The 20,849-nt window shown below is 38.4% G+C and overlaps 1 protein-coding gene across 13 annotated transcripts in view; it reads right to left on the reverse strand.

The window, feature by feature from the left end:
* The window catches only part of DLEC1 (DLEC1 cilia and flagella associated protein), an 82,026-nt gene that overhangs the window by 40,775 nt on the left and 20,402 nt on the right, over positions 1–20,849 (reverse strand). For all 13 annotated transcript variants that reach the window (XR_012500091.1, XM_074345231.1, XM_074345234.1 and 10 more), the window contains 5 exons: positions 20,589–20,739; positions 11,721–11,831; positions 9,926–10,119; positions 9,328–9,548; positions 8,420–8,498 (listed from right to left, as the gene is read on the reverse strand). Coding sequence is in view for 12 of the 13 variants with exons in the window: in XM_074345231.1 (XP_074201332.1) it covers positions 8,420–8,498; positions 9,328–9,548; positions 9,926–10,119; positions 11,721–11,831; positions 20,589–20,739 (756 nt within the window). In the remaining variant the exon portion in view is untranslated. The remainder of the gene's footprint in view (positions 1–8,419; positions 8,499–9,327; positions 9,549–9,925; positions 10,120–11,720; positions 11,832–20,588; positions 20,740–20,849) is intronic.

Here is a 20,849-nt window from a genome sequence, read left to right on the forward strand (position 1 = left end):
GTGTCCTATCTGATCAGCAGGCAAACTGCTGTCTCGCACCACTAAGTCCTGGGGCAATTGTTACATGGATATAGTAACTGAACTCTGAATATATTACAAGAGACTCCCATGAAAGTTGCTCTTAAAACCACGCTGGAAGGGACCATTTCAAGTACTTCCTTTCTTTGTTTTCTTCTGACAAATACTTTTAAGCACAGTGTTCTTAAGATCCAGAACATAATACATCGGCATAGATGCCTCCCACTGTATAAATGTTTAGAGTCCTGCAACCGGACATGCAGTCTCTGTGATCTGACCCTGAGGCTCACCAAACAGCCACTAGATGCAGACGAGTCCAGAAGAAGAATTTTACTCCAAGATTCTTCAGATGATTGTGGGAGAAGGAAGCTACAAGCATGGGATGGGAGGAGGCATTGTCTCACTAGACTGTAGTGAAAGGTATCAGCATGAAGTTCTAAGTGTATGAACACGGGTAGATGGATATATGCATGCATATGTGTAATATACATTTGCATTTGCATGGCTGGACCTGTGAAACTGCTGTTTTTCCCCAGTTCTGTTCATTGAAAGGACTTAGAAGCAATGATACCCCAGGAGCAAATAGCAGATCTAGTGCTTAGACCTTGGTTTCTAAATACCATTCTCCACTAAAAGGAATCATGGCTTCTTAGAAACTGATTCCAGAATGGGAACAGAGAGCGTACAAGATGTGCCTGGAATATCCTGTGACGGGCAGAAGGTAGGGTAGTACTCAAGAAACTGCTCAGTCATATCAAGAGAACACAGGGGACAACTTGTAACGCTCCCACTGGACAAATCTGGGATAACTTCAGAAGCAAAGTAAGTATCGACTTCAAATGAAATAACTCCTTTTAGGCTAGACTAACACAATTTCATTATCTGAATGACTCTAAACAAGATGTGCCCTCACCGACAAAACAAACGCTGTTACAATAGCCAATGTATCTTACAGTATCTGGATACGTATTTTGAAAAAGATGACACAACCAATTAATCACAGGGGGAAAAAAACACTTAACTAAAATTGACCAAGCTGAATCTTAAGACGTATTCTCTTGATTGGACCTAGACCCATCAAAAAATTGGATACAAAACTGGTTCCAAATGTTTCCTATGATATTTATAATTGTGTTTGATACTCAGGTATTTGAATGTTGCCCTACCACCAATATCAAGCTGACATCCTATAACAATTCTGCACCAGAGACTAAATCCTCTCCTCTGGGAACTTTTCACCAAAATGGGGGGAGTTGAGAAATTTTCATGAAGGAAATGATACAGACCTGGCCTGACGAAGATAAAGACACTAATGAAGGACATTGGAAGACACAGTCTGTCACATACATCTCACAATAATTTTCACAAGATTTTCTGGAAAATTTATTTTTAAATTCCTGAAATTGTTCTGATGCCATCCTTCAGGCTGCTTAAGAACAGACTGCCCAACTGGCCTCTTTCTTACCCCAAAAATACACAGCAAGAAAAAAGAGTCACTGTTTCCAGACTCCAGTTTTTTCTCTCCCCTCTCAGTTATAAATTCTGTTTTTGCCTTTGTTCACTGAAACAGGGCACTGACTATTATTTCTCAAATAAGGACATAGATAACTAATTCTGATTTATTATTTGACATCTATTGATGAATCTTCCAATTCATGAATTTAGTATATTTTCAGTAATGTGCTGAACAACCAATTCTTAGGGTGGAGAGAGCCCTGATTTGGTAGTGTTTGCTGATTTCTATGGAGTGGATACTCCCATACTAATTTCAAGATACCAATGTGACATCACTGAACACAGAGTTGGAAAGAGATGCCCATGGTCAGCCCTCAGGAGTTCATATAGCCTGGTTCCAGCACACCATGGGGTACAGGCATGCCTTGTAGATATTGCAGTCTCAGTTCCAGATTGCAAGTATCATGATAAAGCGAGTCACATGAATGTTTTGGCTTCCCAGTGCATATAAAAATTATGTTTACACTATGCTGCGGTCTGTTAAGTGTGCAATAGCATTATGTCAAAAAAGCAATGTACATACCTTAATTAAAAAATACTTACTAAAAACTGCATACCCTCATCTGACAACACAGGGTTGCCACAAACCTTCAATTTGTAAAAAACGCAATAGCTGTGAAGCACAGTAAAGCAAAGTACAATAAAACAAGGTCTGCCTGTATCTCTGACCATCTATTTGAGTCTCCTTTAATTTTTTTAATTATATGTTTTAGTATTCTGTCAAAGTCTTACACATATTTATTTGAATTTATTCCTAAATTTAATTTTTTAATAAACTGTAGATAGTACCATGTTTTAAATTCATTTTATAACATTTGCTCTGGTACATAGGAATAAAATTGGTTTTCATGTTGACTTTGTATCAAAGACTTTTAACAAGTTCACATATTAATTCCAATCACTTATCTGTAAGATTCCTTTGGATTTTTTTCAGGTACATAATCATGTCAGCTGTGATAAATATCAGATTTATTTTTGTACATACTGTTTATCAAATTATGAAAGATTTATTCTACTCCTGGCTTGCAAAGAGTTTTTAAAAAATCATGAATAGGTATTGAATTTTGTCTGCATCTATTGACAACTATATGTCTTCTCTCCCTTATTACATTAATGTAGGGAATTTTACTGATTGCTTTTCAAATGTTAAACTAACTCTGCACTGCTAGATCAAACCAGCTTAGTCGTGATGTTTACTATTTTTAGATAAAGCTGAATTCAGTTTGCTAATGTTCTGTTAAGAAATTTTGTGTTTTATTCAGGACAAAGTTTAGCCTTTCTTATAATAATTCTGAACTTTCAGGTTTCAGTATCAAGATTATGCTTACATTCTCATTTTTTTATTCTTTCTATTCTCTGTAAGAATTTGTAAAAGGTTGTTGCATTTCTTCTTCTGTTACAAACATTTAGCTGGAAAGTCATCAGGGCCTGAAGTTTTATTTGTAGGGAGGGTGGTTTTTTTTTTTCTTCCCACTTTTGTTTCTGTTGTGTGTTATGCTGTGGTTTTAAACAGTTTTATTGAGATGTAATTCACATGCCACCCAAGTTACCCATTTAGAGTGTATAGTACAATGGTGTTTAGTATATTCGCAGAGTTTATGCAACCATCACCACAATTTAATTTTAGAAGATAGTGAGGTTTTAAATCATGGATTCAGCATCATAATATAGTACTCTTCAGAGGTTTTTATTTCTTCTTGTGTCTGTTCTGTAAATTGTGCTTTCCTGGAAATTTGTCTATTTCACCTACATTTTCAAATTTCTAGGCATAAACCTCTTGTTATCTTTCTAATGTCTGTGGGATCTATAAAGCTGTTTTTTTTTTTTCTTCCTCGCTGATCTTGGCAATCTTTACCTTCTCTCTTTTTGCTCAGTTTTGTCAGGGACTTGTCAATTTTATTAATCTTCAAAGAACTAATTTTTTACTTTGCTGATCCTATATTTGTTTTCTATTTTATTAAAATATTCTTTGGGGTTAATTTTCTCTTCCAATTTTTGAGATGTATTCCTCAGTAACTGATTTTCAGACTTCTTTCCTAATATGTGAACATAAGTCTATATGTTTTCCTATAAGCATGCCTCCAGCTGCAGCCCTTAAGCTTTCATGCACCATTTAAAAATAATCATTCATTATTTTCTATTTTCTAATTTCCATTATGACTCCTTTGACTCAAGGGTTTAGTAATGAATTGCTTAATCTCCACATATTTGAAGGAGTTTCTAGTTATGTATTTGTTATTCAATCTACTAGGTTCAAGCTCTAAACGCTCTCAGTCCTTGGAAATTTGTTGATAATTCCTTTATGACCCAGCACACAGACAATTTTGATAAATGTTCCAAGTAAGTTTTAAAGAAAATGTACATTGCAATTGCTAGGTGCAGTGTTATATATAACAATTAGATATAGTTTGCTAAATATATTGTTCAATTCTTCTATATTTTTACCGATTTTTTTGTCTACCTACCCTTTAAGTTTTTGAGAGAAGAATGTTACAATCTCCTCATGTTTGTGATTGTATCTGTTTTTTTCTTCTAGACTTGTAAAATTTTGCTTAGATATTTTGAGGCTAAATCATTACTATAGATTTTTAAATAGTTGTATCTTTTGGATGGATTTTTTTCTTTTTTACCTTTGATCAGAATGAAATGGCCCTTTTCTTTATTTCTAATAAAGCTTCTTGCCTTAAGATCTACTTTCTTTGATATTAACATAGCCATGCCAGTTTTCTTTTGGTTAACGTTTGTCTGATGTATCTTTCTCCATCCTTATATTTTCAATCTTTTTGTATCCTAACTCTTAAGGGTATCTCACACAAGCAGCATTTAGTTGGTTTTTGTTTTCTACCCTGTCTGATGATCTTTCTCTTTTAATTGGAGTACTCGGTCCACTTACACTTCATGTAAATACTGACAAATTTGGAGTAAAATCTACCATGTTTTTATTTTCTACTTGTATTACCAGCCATGTTCATTTTTTCTCTTCCTTGCCACCTATTAAAGGAATCAAATTTTTTTTAAAAATTCCATTTCCCCCTTTATTAGTTTGTTACTTTTATATCATTTTACTATTTGAGTAATGATTAGCCCAGAGATTACAACAAGCATCCTTGAATTATTAAAGTTCTTATATTATTTAGCATTCATACACTTCCAAGACAATTCAAGGATCTTGGAACACTTTAAATCCATTTACTCCTCCCACTTTTGGGGTATGGTTATAATGTTTTTAATTCTACATACATTTTAAATAACACATTATTATTGTAATAACTACACTATTATTATGGTTATATTTTACTTAATATTAATTTACCCTTACTGTTGCTTTTCATTCCTTCTTGCATTTCTTTGCTTCCGTATGGTGTAATTTTTGTCTGAATTCCTTTGGTTTGGACCTTCTCTTGGTGAATTATCCCCATGTGGTAAGGAATGATCAGTTTTTGTTCGTCTGTCTTCATTGGTCTCCATTTTAAAAGATATTCTCACTATGTTTAGAATTCTAGATTGAAAGCTATTTTCTTCCAACACTTTGAAGCTTCCATCCAATATTTTCTAGCTTCTATCATTTCTCTTAGAAGGTGGTGGATCTTTTTTCTTTAGATACTTTAAGTTCCCCTGCTCCCATCCCATACTGCCTTTAGTTTAGAGCAGAATTTTATTATAATGTGTAAGTATAAGGTACAGTTTTCTTTTCATTTCTTTTTTTAAGGGTATGGTTTTCTTTATTTTATTCTGCTTAGGGCTGTTAGTGCTTTACCCTATGGCTTGAAATCTTCATTACTTTTGGATCATTCTCATCTATTTTTCTTCAAATACTGCTTCTGTGACATTCTCTCCTCTTTTTCTGGGACTTCAATTACATAACAGGCCTGTTTAAGATGTCCCACATTTTAAATATTTATTTATTTATTTATTCTTGTATTATTTTATTTATTTTTTGGCAGAAGGGGGCAATTAGATTTATTTATTTTTAAAGGAGGTACTGGGGATTGAACCCAGGACCTCATGCATGCTAAGTATGCGCCCTACCACTTGAGCTATATCCTACCCCTGTCCCATGTTTTTAAAATGCTGCATTTCCTCATCTTTTTTCTCTTTGTGCCTTAGTCTGGATCATTTCTACTGACATTATCTCCAAGTCTTCCTGTCATCTGTGTCTAACAGGTTGTTAAGCCCTTCTAGTGAGTGCTTAGTTTCAGTTCTAGAATTTTCATTGTTTGTAGATTCCCCAGGTTATCTAGCTACAACATTACCGTAACCGGAATTCTCCCCAATACATATTTTAATGCTTTATTTTGAGATATTAGATTTACAAGAGTTGGAAAAATAATCCAGAGCATTCCCTTACACTCTTCACCCAGCTTCCGCTTATGTTAACCTCTTAGATAACAGCAGAACAATGATCTTTATTAACTAAACCACAGAACTTATGTGGGCTTTTCCAGTTTGTCCACTAACATCCTTTCTCTATTCCTGGATCCAATCCAGGATCTGAAATTGCATTAGGCTCTCATATCTTCTTAGCCTCCTCCAATCTGTGACAGGTCCTCAGTCTTTCCTTGTTATCCATGACTCCAAGCCAAGCCTTTTGAAGACCACTGGTCAGTTATTTTGCAACACATTCTCAGTTTCCTTCCATCAGAGTTTGTCTGATGTTTATTCATGACTAGGTTGAGGTTATGCATTATTTGCAAGAATGACACAAAAGCAATGTGCCCTTCTGGGTATGTCATATCGGGGGGTATACGACACTGATGTGTCTTATTAGTGGTGATGTTCATGTTGATCACTTGGTTGAAGTGGTGTCTTCCAGGATTCGCCACTGTACAGTTACCGCTTTTCCTTTGTAATTACTAAATATTTGGGGGAAAGACTATCCAGTTATCTGCTTCTGCTCACCCTTTTACTCAATAATTTTAGCCTACTAGTATGTCTTGCCTGCAGATTTTATTAGTGTGATATTTAATGGTGATTTTTTTATTTCTCTCACTCTTTAAATATTAATTAGAATTCTTTCTTAACAAAGAGTTGTCCCTTCTCTCCTATTTATTTATTCAGATATTTACTTATATGAGTATATGGACTTACAGACATTTATTTTATTCTGCATTGTGATCTAACACTACTAATGTATGTTTTGTTGCTTGAGTTGTTTGAACTTTGGCCATTGGGAGCTCTGTGTCCTGATATGCCTTCTCTCTTTCTAAATTATTTTAGCTTCCTTTCTCTGAGTCCTTGCCTACTTCTCCAACTGTCTTTGAAATGTGTTGACCAGACACAGAAGTACCAAACACACAAGTCCAAAAGAGAACACAGAACTGCTAAGTTCAAGAAGGAAACAAAATGATTTCTTTAACACTTAGCAGAAAGGACCAACATATTTGCCTGTTTTTGCCATCAGTGGTTGAGTTCCTGAAGAATTATGGGTTTGCAAGTGTTCTTTAAGCTGTGAAGTATAACCCACGTGTGCGTGAAAGGACTGTCATCATTAAGCATAACTGCCTTTGCACCTGGTGAGCAGAACTGGTGACTGCTCAGCTTGGTCTTGACCTCATTCCCCAGGATGGTGGGAGGCTGGCATCAAGAAGGAAGCTGAGGGAGGTGGTGGTGGTGCTAACAGCTCAGTGGTAGAGCACGTGCTTAGCACGCACCAGGTTCTGGGTTCAGTCCCCAGTACCTCCATTTAAAAAAAAAAGAAGCAGGCTGGGAAAAGGTGTGAGGAAAGTCTGTATGTACTGCTCTTGGATATACTGTTAATTGAAAAAAGCAAGGTGCAGAGGATAGTAAGAAGGAAAGTGGGTTCAAATATACCTACATATTTGCTAATGATTCCAAAAAGATACAATAGAGGAACCCAAACTAATAGAAACAGTTACCTACAGGGGTAATAAGAATATAAGGAAGAAGGGACATAATAGAAGTTAGAGGGAAGGTTTTGTTTTTTTTTGAAACAGAAATTCACAGCGCATAGATGCAGAAGGGATAATAGAATTAGAGGTCACCGTTTTGCAACCCTTAATTTAAAAAAATTGACCGAGGCGACAACCATCTAAGGCTACTAAACCATTAAATGAAAAGTTGAGAAGAACTTTGTAAAGAAAGAATTAGGTTCATAACACCTGAAGCCACTTATCACCGATAATGTGAAAACCGGCTATCATGCTCCATGCATCCTCTTGGGATGCAACAAGAAATACACAACATCACGAAAGAAGTATTCTTGCCACTAAGAGAAAAAAAATACGAACATGAATCCAATCAAACCTCTACATCTATCAAGTTTACAGAAAATCTTGGAGGACACAGGAATGTGTTTCATGTCACCACAATAATGCAATTAGCCAAATCCAGAATATGAGAAATTACAGTTTCTTCAACAAGCAAAAGGGATTTTTAAAAAGAAAAGGATGGAGGAGGAATTATTAACTAAACGAGGAATAAGAGGTACTTTAACCAAATGCAATGTTTGAATTTTGACTCAAAGAAACCAATTATAAATTTACTTTAAAAAAAAACAAATGGAGGAAAATCAGACATGGATGGGTATTAGCTGACACTAAGGAATCACTGTTAATATTGTTGGATGTGATGATGATTATTTTTTAGAAGTCCTCATCTGTTAGAGATATTGAAGTATTAACTGAAGAATGATGTGATACCTGTTTTTCCTTAAAATACTCCAGTGTACACATGGTGCACACAGACATACATACACACTTGAAGTTGTGTGGGTAACAGACAAAACCAGATTTGCAGGAAGTAGATAACTGTTAAACTTGGGTGAAGGGCGTGCAAGGATTCATTACAATCTTTTCCTTGGTTTGTGTTCCACAATAAAGACTCTTCTAAAAATGGAGTGGGATCTGTAAAGAAATAAGATTTTTACCTCATAAACTGGCCCAATTTCATAATCTGTGAAAAATCCAATTGATGGCTTGGCTAGAAACACTGGAGTGTCAGCACAACTGTGGGAAGGCAAGAGAGGGCGGGAAAGGCTGTTAGTTTCACCCACGTGACTGATGCATGTAAAGTAACTACATCCAAGAGATTCACCACGTGTCATTCGTTGGGTTCTGCGGCTGTTAAAACAGGTTACAAAATAGTTTTGCAGCAAGATTGAATCTTTGTGACGATACAGGTAGCTACGTATTTTATTTTCAGTATGCCTGGGAAAAACTCCAGAAGCTTAAACAACAGTAGGTTAACTGGATTTTTAATACAGGTGCTATTTTCCTTTGCAAATCTTTTCTAATTTTTCTGAATAAAAAGAAATTATTTGTTTAATAAGGAAACGTTAATAGTGCTAAGTCCATTAAAATCAGGGGAAAACATTATGAAACCATGAAGCAATTTCCTCCCTTCATAAGGATAATTACTGAAATAGAGCCAAAGGCATTCTTTTAAAGAAAAATCACAATTTATAGTACTTGTTATTAAGCAGATCTTAAATATTTTTATTTCCAAGCCACATAAGACACATGAATTTAATGGAAGGAGCACATGGCTACATAGATGCCTTCTATTTGACCCAGACTTTTCAGGTATTAAACAAAGGGCCAGCACTAACCCCTATTCCTTAAGACTCTGGCAGGTCAGAAAAACACAAACCCAGGGCTCCAGGGATGTCGGAAGGCCACATGGGTCGGTAGCTCCAAAGCCCTCCTCTGTTCTGATACTGACATCCTTCCCTCAAGAAGTCTAGAATCCTCCAGAAGCCAAACCACACCTAGGACTTTTGGAGTTTTACTCTGCAGAATCAGATGTTCTGAGAATAAGAGTCAGGGAAAGACACACCTCTGTTCCAGCTCTCCATTCTGGGACTGTCCTGTTGGTGCCGGCTTCTTCGGAGGAAAGAGAAGAGACTTGCCCCCATACGGAGTGTCAGGGGGGAAAAAGCGAGGGTTTTTCAGGAAGCAGTTCCGACTCTCCATCCTGGCGAGCAGAAGCCGCTCCTGCTGCCTCTGTGGCACCCGTAAATGGTTCATCCATCTTTTATTCTTTTGTGAACCTGTTTTCTTTGGAACACAATAAAAAGTGCAGAGTCGGGGGGGAGGCTATAGCTCAGTGGTAGAGCGCGTGCTTAGCATGCACAAGGTCCTGAGTTCCATCCCCAGTACCTCCATTAAAATAAATAAACCTAATTACTTCCACCCAAAATAAATAAAGAAATAATTTTTTTTTTTAAAAAAAGGGACAGAGTTAATGACAGACAGAGGGGCTATGCGTGTTGACACCTGGCTGACCACAGGACCCACAGAGAGCCAAGGCAAACCCTCCTCTGTCTCACTGTGGGTTTATCACGACTCCTCATGTCACTTGGGACCCCTTTCCCCTCATCATTGCCCATCCCCGCTGCCCACATCCACACCCACGTGCGGGCTGCAACACTCACCTTGACAGTTTCTCTGGACCTGAGTTTGGCCCTGAAAGATGAGGCCCACGTCAGGCTGTCCATAGTGAAGTCCAGCTCGTCTTCGGACTGAGAGCGCATCTTCCAGCATGCCAGCTTCTTGGTCAGCTCTTTCTTTGGGGTGAAACGTTGTTCACAACTAAATGTCGGTTTTGAGTATCCAGGGACAAAGTTGCCTATAGCACCAAGGAAAAAACTCAAGTTACGTCACCAAGGTGAAGTGGTGGATGCTTCTAAGATGACTAAATAAAACCACCAAAGGCACAGTTAGCTTGATACTCTTCCCTAAACTTTCATATTTCCTACACCGGATGTAACTGCCCTTTATTTCACATATAACTTACTCCTGGAACTTATTCTGTGTCCTGGAGACTAGAGGGTTAAAGTATTTGTTCAGTTGTTGAACATGGTCAGGTAGCATGAGTGGACCACTGTCACACACACACACATGTACACATACCCCACACATGAACACACTTTTTCATGATATTTGATTCTGCTACCTTCTCTGGCCTTCCTCTCTACAGGGCTTAGGCCATCATGAACTCTTTCCTGATCAGTACCCTCAATTCTCTGGACCCCAGGCCTCCCACCCTAAATGTCTTCTCAGCTCCAAATCTCCAGGCATCATCAGAATCCCACCAAATTGGGGTGGCTGACGAGCTCACCTTCGGAATCTGGCACTGCTAGGCCACCTGAGGTTTGGCCACAGAAATCTACATGGCGACTCTTTCAAAACTCTATCTCCCTGCTGAAGCCCACAATACAGCTTCCCCACCCCCATTCACTCTCAGAAGACCTTGTCTCCCATATCACAGGAAACTATCGTATCTCTCTCTCACACACACACACACACACACACACAACCTTCTCTGCTCCCCACCCAACCTTCTGTCCATACTCAGCGTTGCTCCAGTCTGTCGGGGGGAGGGGAGAGCCCCCAGGTCTGTGTTCTGACTCCATCAGAAACTTGCTCCCTTGCTTATCTAGGACTTCAGACCCTCCCTCTCTTGGTTCATTCAACTGCATTTCTGAGCATTTTTGTATCTCCTGGTGTTGGGCAGCTGACGAGAGTGTCATATTCCACGCTAAGACTCGTGTCTTGTAAGTGTTAGGGAGCTGGGGAGGAAGTGGCTTACTCAGATTTGACCCTCTCAATAGTTGCTATCAAAATTAAAGGAACTATGGAATATTACTCAGCCATAAAAATAATGCATTTGCAGCAACATGGATGGAGCTAGAGATTATCATACTAAGTGAAGGAAGTCAGAGAAAGACAAATATCATATGAAGTCACTTAATATGTGGAATCTAAAAAAATGATATGAATGAACTTATTTACAAAACAGAAACAGACTCACAGACATAGAAAACAAACTTACGGTTACTAAAGTGGGAGGTGGGGGGAGGGATAAATTAGGAGCATAGGATTAACAGATACATGCTACCATATATAAAATAGATAAGCAACAGGATTTACCATATAGCACAAGGAACTATACTCAGTATCTCATATTAACCCATAATGGGGAAAAAGAATTGAAAACATATACATGTACAACCAAATCACTTTGCTATACACCTGAAACTAACACAATATTGCAAATCAACCATATTTCAATTAAAAATCAATAAATAAAATTTTAAAAAGGAAAGGAAAGACAAAAAAAAAATCTACAAATAGGGAAATGGCAGCAGAGGTGGCCGGTGTGGGCTTGCTACTAAAGAACTTCCCTACGATGGTATCAGAGGCTCTAAGGGAGTACTGAAGCGTTACCTTTAGGTGCAGAGCAAAATGGCACTGTATCGCTGTAGTAATCGTCTGGGCAGATCAAGTGATGTTTCTGTAGCAGTTCATTGTCCACACACCGTCTGAAGATAGTCTTCACTACATAGAAGGGAATGAGGAAAAGGTGTTTCAAGCCAGACTGATGTCTAAGAACCTGCACCCAAACCTTACTCATCCTCCGAGCCCAAACCACCTAACAAAATTCTTAGAACGCTGTGGTCATTTTGAGATTTAAGAAACTAACCAACAAGTGTTCCAGTTGGCCGCTTAGGCCATTGGGCAAGGCTATGTTGTGGTATTATTTGAGCTAAAATATGGTTACTCACAGAGAGCTCTAAACAAGACAGAGTTAAGAGAAACACGGTAGATTGAGAAGCGGCCCCAGTTCTTCACTCTCCTCTATATCCACACCCTCTGCCCTGTGAGTGAGCAGTTCCCACTACCAGAGACAGCACGCACTTCTTTGCCCTTGACTTTGGCCGTGTGAGGTGCTTTGACAATGAGAAGCTGGCTGGGACTTGACATGTACTCATGCAGCTGAGCCTTCCCCCTCGTGCCTCTGCTGTCATCATGAGAAGAGCTCCTGCCCCTTCATCCTGGGCCCCAGCATGAATCCACATGCAGCAGACCTGAGCCCCACCTGGTGCAGGGAGCCAAGGTCACCCGGACACATAGCTGGATGCTGGTCTAGCCAGCCAAGCCCAGCTAGATCAGCCAACCCCCCACTGATCTGCAGACGCATGAGAGAAAATCTCATTTAATAGAGTGGGAAGTCGATAATTAATATCTATGGTTGATGAGCCAAGAAACAGGAGGAAAGATATATTATTTAGAGGTAACCAGAAGAATCAGAGCTCGAAATGGCCATTTTTGGCAAGTGGACTGAGGCTGGGAGAGGTGAGGTGGAGGATTTTTTTTTAATAGACTATTTTTCAGAGCAGTGTTAGGTGTGCAGCAAAACTGAGGGGCAGGTGCAGAGATTTCCCATATACTCCCTGCCCCAACACATGCACAGCCTCCCCCATTAACAACATCCCCCAGATGGGACATTTGTTACAACTGATGACCCTACACTGACACATCATTATCACGTGAAGCTCACGCTTTACATGACGGTTTGCTCTTGGTGTTGGGTTTGGAGAAGTGTGTAATGACATGCTTTTATATTTCACTAGAAGCTTTTCTGAACTATTTGATTCTTTCAAACCGTGTACATAACTACTTTGATAAAAATTAAGGAATAAATAAGATGAATGCATGACTTGAAAGCTTTCAAATTTTGTTGCTTGCTCCATGACCCAACATGACAGCTTTAAATGCCTTTACCTCTGGAGGATCCCTAAAACCAAAGCTGTAGGTGAGGAAAGTGAAGAAGACATGTTTCTCCTCTCATCTACGTTAATTTAGGCATTTTGAGGTTTGGCCTAGTGAAGGTAATAGTCAAGTTTCGATGAGGAAAACAGAAATCAGTCTATGTTTACCGTATATAAGGGGGTTGAATGCAGGGGACTAGTGGGTGGGAGAGAGGTGAGGGAGGTCATCACTGACAGGTTTAGCCAGCAGCACTGAAGTGGGTGGCGGGGGGTATCTCAGGAAGTTACCTAGAACCTGCTGTGAGACTCGCAGCTGCTCAGTCTTCATCCAGCCACTGCTTCTGGAGAACAGAGGCCTCCCCTTCCAAAACTCACCAAGAGCCTCTCACCAGTGACCTATCCTGGAACCACAGGTGACAGGTCCATTCTGGCAAATGCAAGCCCTGGCCTCTCCTCTGCAATACAGAGACATCAGCAGGGAGTGGCAGCAGTGCCAAATTTGACACAGTCCAGCCCAGTTCCCTAGGACTCTGGTGATGGCCTATTTCAATTATTAAAAGATAAGATAAAACTTCCAGCAAAAGAGCAAAGGCCATGTAGCAAAGAGAGGTAGCCTCTCTCTTCTGATGCCATTCTCTCCATGGTCCACCCCCAGGGTGTGGGCAGTTAGGCGCTGTGTATACAGGAGCGGGGGGTGAGGGGCAGTTTGTTTATCAGATCCCTGGGAAGCCTTTCTTTATGTCAGGCCTGGACTGTGTATCAGGTGAGCCTTGGGAACCCTGCACTGGCCTTGTGACCATTTTCCCCTGCCTGGGAAGGGTGGGCTTCCTACACTGACCTTATGGCTCTGCCTGGGGTTGGCTGCTCCTTGCCCCAGAAGATAATGCAGATAAGATACCAGCAAGGGGAGGGAATGAAAGCACAGGACGTTCTGCAGAATTCTGATCTTTCTCCCTCTGCTGGGAGAATTTACACCTTTTCCGCCTTGTGACATCTGCACTAGCAGAGAACGGCTGCTTCTGTGTCTCAAAAAAGACAGGTTTCAGGGGAATGTCCTCACCATCAATTATCTAAGTTATAAAAGAGGTTCCTGGGTCACCTTGCCCTGCCCTGAGAAGCAGGAACCAGGAGGGTGTCCAGGGAACTTGATGAAGGTCTCTGCTTCTGCTACTTTTGAAATAAAAAAAGAGCAACATTGCCAGCAGAAGGCTGAGAAACTAACGACTGTAACATCTGATTATAACTTAATTATTATCTTGGGTAAAAAAAAAATAAAATGAAGGCCATTGGAAAGCTCTCCTGATGTTTGTTTCCCAGTTCTCAATATTTTATTCCATTTTCATTAAAAAAAATATTTTATCTCCCCTAATCTCTAGCGAAAAGAATCCTACCAATGACAGGGACAATGTCTGACTCCCAGGACTCTGGCGATGTCAGGCCGCCAATAAAACCTCCTGAGAATCTGCTACCAACAATCTCTGCCCAGATCCACGACTGAGGGAGGGGGCCTGGCAGCTACACGACTCTGCTGTGCAGAGCGGGGAACAGGGGGCGATATGGAATTTGCACTGAGTGTTCACTGTCTGATGTGGTCTGAGGTAGCAGACCTGACACAGGATAGGGCCTCACACTCCGAGCCACACCCTAAGGGAAGTCATCTCCACCCTAGACAACAGCCCTTCCTCCTCCTGATAGAAGAAAGGGACGGGCATTGACAGCAGACACAAGTTCAGATCTGGGTTCAGCCCTTCTGAGCTGTGGGAATTTAGAGAAGTTATTTGAGCTCCTCTGTAAGTTTAGTTCCTGTATTTTACACATGGAGGGAAAACCTACCTCACAGGGTTGTTCGAAGGATTCAGTGGCATTACCCATGCTAAGTATCTTACCCATAATCTGGTCCCTGGCAGGACCCTGTAAGTATAATGCTTTCCTAAGCTGCTGTATCTTCCGCTTCTCCCTCCCTCCATGCCACAGCTATGTCAGGCCTTCCAACCCTAAAAGCACTCTCTCTACTGCCCTGGAAAATGATGATTTTCAGGGATGCAGAAGGATAGATTCAAGTCTTTGGAGGGAATAAAAGGAACCAGGGCTTCTTGGAGAAATGGTTGATTCCAGACTTGGGGCAATAAATGCACAAGATGAGCCTGGAACATCTGACCACTCCAGAAGGTAAGGAAATTTCCAAAGACAATTAATGTCATGTCAAAAGAGTCAGGAGTCAACCCGAAAAGGCTCCAGTTGGCTAAAGATGGGACAATTTGAGCATCAACAAGGAGAACAAATATAACTGCAGTTATGAAATCCATGAGTTCACAATGATATTAAAAACCAAACATGCAAACCTCATTAAGAATTAATGAGAAAGAATTAATCCTGCTCATATCTTGGGGTAATCAAAGTCATTGCTGAAAAGTTTCTCTTTGTGAAAGTATTTCAGTACCATTAGCATTTTATTACAATTTATAACCCCTAATGAAATAATAGATCTGGGCAAAGACCACCAGCATCATGAAAAGAGATAAATCAGACATCACATACCCCCTGAAGGGAGCACACAGCACCATCTATGAAGTGGTCTTTTCCTTCCCCACCCCCCTGCCAATTAAACTTACACAAAACAAAGAAGGACATTATATATTAATAAAAGATCCAACAAAGAAGATATAATAAGTATAAATGTTTATACACCTAATGACAGACCATCAAAATAACAAAGCAAAAATTGACAGATTTGAAGGGAGAAATAGACAGTTCTACAATAACAGTTGGAGACTTCAATAACCATATACAATAATGGACAGAACAATCAGACAGAAGGGAAGTGAGGAAACAGAGGACTTAAACAACCCAACAGACCAACTTGATCTAATAGACACATACAGAATTCTCTACTAAAAAACAGCAGCATACACATCCTTCCCAAGTGTACATGGGACATTTCCCCTACCATATGTTAGGCCAAAAATTAAGTCTCAATAGATTTTAAAATATAGATCTCATACAAAGTATATTCTACAACCAAAATGGGGTGAACTTAGAAAACAACAGAAGGAAAACTGGAAAATTCAGTAAATTACAGAAATTCAGCAACACGCTTTCAAATAACCAATGGATTAAAGAAGGAATCATGGGGAGGGGGTATAGCTTAAGAGGTAGAGTGCATGCTTAGCATGCACAAGGTCCTGAGTTCAATCCCCAGTACCTCCATTAAAAAAAATTAAATTAAATTAAATCAATAAAACGAGTTATTTCCCCCCTTCAAAAACAAAGAAAGAAGAAATCACAAAGAAAATTAGAAAACACTTAGACACAAATGAAGATGAAAACACAACATACCAAAACTTATGGGACACAATAAAAGTGGTGCTAAGGGGAAATTTTATAGCTATAAACACACAAAACAAGAAAGATTTCAAATCAACAACCTAACTTTAGAACTTAAGGAACTAGAAAAAGAACAAACTAAATACAAAGCTACCAGAAAAAGGAAGGAAATAAAGATTAGAGCATAGAATAACAAAGTAGAGAACAGAAAAACAACAGAGAAAAATCAATGAACCCAAAAGTTGGTTCTTTGAAAAGATCAACAAAATTGACAAACCTTTAGCTAGATCGACTAAGAAAAACAGAGGAAAGACTCACAATGCTAAAATCAGAAGTGAAAGTGGGGACATTACTACCAATTCTACAGAAATAAAAAGGATTACAAGTGAGCACTAGGAACAACTGTACATTAACACATTGATAAAATTATCCTAGATAAAATTTTATCCTAGGTAAATTTCCTGGAAACACAAAGCCTACCAGACTAAATCATAAAAAAACAAAATCTGAGTTGACTTTTAACTAGTAAAAGGACTGAATCAATAATAAAAAATATCTCAATAAAGAAAAGACCTGGACCCAGTGGCTTCACTGGTGAATTCTACCAAACATCTAAAGAATTAATACCAATTTTTCTCAAATTTTTCCAAAAATACTGAAGAGGAGAAAACACTTCTTATCTCATTCAAGAGGCCAGCATTGCCCTGATATAAAGCCAGACAAAGACACTACAAGAAAACTACGGCCAATATCCATTATGAACATTGATGCAAAAATCCTCACAAATATTAGCAAACTGAATTTTACAACATATTAAAAGGACAGTTCACCATGACCAAGTGAGATCTATTCCTGCAATGCAAGGATGGTTCAACATATAAAAATTGATCCATGTAATATACCACATGAACAGGAAGAGAGTGGAAAAAAATCACATGATCATTTCAAGTGATGCAGAAAAAAAAACTGAAAAAATTCAGCACCCTTTCATGATTAAAAAACACTAAAAACTGGGAATAAAAGGAAACTATTTCAACATAATATAAGGCATAGATTAAAACTCACAGCGAACATTATACTCAGTGGTGGAAGACTTAAAGTTTTTCTTCTCTAAGATCAGGAATAAGGCAAGAATGTCTGCTTTCACCATTTCTAGTCAACACAGTACGGGAAGTTCTAATCAGAGCAATTAGGCCAGAAAAAGAAATAAAAGGCATCCAAACTAGAAATGAAGAAGTAAAATAATCTATTTACAGATGAAATGATTTTATATACAGAAAACCCTAAAAATGACACACCCAAAAAACTGTTAAAACTAATAAGCAGGGGGAGGGTATAGCTTAGTGGTAGAGTGCATGCTTAACATGCACAAGGTCCTGGGTTCAATCCCCAGTACCTCCATTTAAAAAAATAAGTAATAAATAAATAATCCTAATTGCCTTTCTCCCTTCAAACAAACTAAAAATAAAACCAACTGAATTATAAAACTTTTACACAACATTGTAAAATGATTATAAATCAATAAAAAATGTTAAAAAAAAATCTATAAAGCTGGGGGGAGGCAATTAAAAAAAACTTTTACAGGAAAACAAGAGAAAATCTTTGTGACTTTGAGCAAAGGTTTCTTAGGTACTATACTAAAGCATGATTTATAAAAGGAAAAAGTTGAGAAAGTAGACTTCATCAAAAAAAAGATCTAATAAGTGAATTTAGCAAAGAAGCAGGACATAAAGTCAACACACAAAAATCAGTTGCATTTCAATACACTAAAAATGAACAATCTGAAAAGGAAATTATGAAAACAGTTCCATTTACAATAGCATCAAAAAGAATAAAATACTTAATAGCTAACCAAAGAGATCAAAGACTTGTACAATAAAAATTATTTTTAAAAACCCCAAAAATAAGAAAAAAAGAAAAGAAGTATAAAACACTGCTGAAAGAAATCAAGGAAGACATAAATAAATGGAAACACATTCTGTGTTCCTGGATTAGAAGGCTTAATACTGTTAAAATGTCAATACTACCCAAAGTAATCTACCAATCCAATGAAATCCCTATCAAAATCCTAATGATATTTTTGGAATAGAAATAATAAAATGCATCCTAAGATTCACACGGAATCTCAAGGAACACCCAACAGCCAAAACAATCTTGAAAAGGAACAAACAAGCTGGAGGATTCACGCTTCCTGATTTGAAAACTTACTAGAAAGCTACAGTAATCAAAACAATATAGCACTGGCATACAAATGGACAAAGAGATCAATGGAATAGAATAGAAAGGCCAGAAATAAACCCTTATACATACCACCAAGTGATTTTTGACAAGGGTGCAGAGACCATTCAATGCGAAAGGTCAACATCTTTTCAACAAATGATGTTGGCAAAACTGGATATCTTCATGCAAAAGAATGAAGTTAAAAAGAATGTGACAATGAATATACGTATGTTCATGTATGACCGAAAAATTGTGCTTTACACTGGAAATTGACACAACATTGTAAACTGACTGTAACTCAATAAAAAATAAAGAAAGAAAAAAAAAGAATGAAGTTGAACTCATTTGTAATATTACAAAAACTAACTCAAAAGTAATCAAAGACCTAAATGCAAGACCTTAAACAATAAAAATCCCAGGAGAAAACATAGGGCAAAAACTTTACAATATTGTATTTGGCAATGATTTCTTGGGTATGACACCAAAGGCACAGGCAACAAAAGAAAAACAGACAAATTGGACATCATAAAAACTAAAAATTGTGCATGAAAAGACACTACCCAACAGAGTAAAAATGCAACCCACAGAACAAGAGAAGATATTTGCAAATCATGTACCTAATAAGGGGTTAATAACCAGAATATATGGAGAGTATTCCTAAAACTCAATAATAAAACAATAGATTAAAAACGGGCTTGAACAGACATTTTTCCAAAGAAGATACACAAATGGCAAATAAGCATATATAAAAGATGCTCAACATCACTAATCATCAGGGAAATGCACATCAAAACCACAACGAGATACCACCTCACACCCATCAGGATGGATACATTTAAAAACAAAAACAAAAACAAAAACAGAAAATAGCAAATCTTGGTGAGGATGTAGAGAAATGGGAATCCTTGCACTGTTGGTGGGAATGTAAAAATGGTACAGCCACAATGAAAAACAGCATATTGGTTCCTAAAAAGATTAAAAATAGTACTATATGCCCCAGTAATTCCACTTCTGGTTTTATACCCAAAGAATTGAAAGCAGGGTCTCAAAAAGATATTTGCACAATCATGTTCATAGTAGCATTATTCACAACAGCTCACGTGTGGAAGCAACCCAAGAGTTCATCAGCTGATGAAAGGATAAGCCAAATATAGTATACACACACACAATGGAATATTATAACTTATAAGTTCCTTTATAGGCTGAATAATATTAATTCTGACATTTGCTACAACATGGATGAACCCTGAGAACATTATGCCAAGTTAATAAACCAGTTGCAAAAAGACAAATACTATATGATTCCACTTATATGAGGTACTTATAACAGTCAAAATCATAGAGACAGAAAGTAGAATGGTGGTTACCAGGGGCTGGAGTGAGGGGGGAATGGGAAGGTATTGTTTAATGGGTAAAGAGTTTCAGTTTTACACAGTGAAAAGTTATGGAGATGGATGGTGATGATGTTTGTACATGATTATGAATGTATTTAATACCACTGAACTGTACACTTAAAAAGTGGTTAAGATAGTCAATTTTATGTTAAGTGTATTTTATCACCGTAAAAAAGGGAGGGGAAAAAAACTGTCAAGAACACGAAGGACAGTAAAAGATCAAAGAACTGCTCCAAATGAAAAGTCTGGAAAAGAGACATGAGGATTACATATAACATGACTTCCTGGACAAGATCCTAGACCAGGGAGGAGAAAGAGTCGCTGTGGAACAGCTGGTGAAATGCACACGCGATCTGTGACTTGGAGGTTAATGCTGTACCAATGCTGATTTCTTGGTTTCGGGGGTACTATACTGGCTGTGTAGGAGTGTGTATTTGTTCTGGAGATATGGACACTGGAGCATTTTGTGGTAATGAAACATCATGTCTACAATTTGCTCTCCAAATGTTCAGAAAAAGACTACAGTGGGTAATGAAGCAAATACAGTAATAGATTGACAACTAGGGAGTAGGGGTGAAGGGCATAGGGGAGAGATTCATACACACCTGGAGGCATCTTGATGAAGTGCTCAAGGACATGTACTTTGGCCTGGTGCATGGCCCGCTCTTTCTCTGCAAGGGCCCGTGCGCGGGCCTGAATGATGTGTCTCTCCAACATTTCAACCTCATCCAGCCGCTGCTTATAGAGCTCCCGAATCTGGCAGGTGGACAATGAGATGCACAGAAATATGGTGAGATCATGCAGCTTTACTCCCCCTCACCCCAGTATCAGGCCTTCCCATGAAGCGTAGAACAGTCACAGAACCT

Source organism: Camelus bactrianus, chromosome 17 (assembly GCF_048773025.1).
Source record: "Camelus bactrianus isolate YW-2024 breed Bactrian camel chromosome 17, ASM4877302v1, whole genome shotgun sequence".
Classification (NCBI taxonomy): Eukaryota; Metazoa; Chordata; class Mammalia; order Artiodactyla; family Camelidae; genus Camelus; species Camelus bactrianus.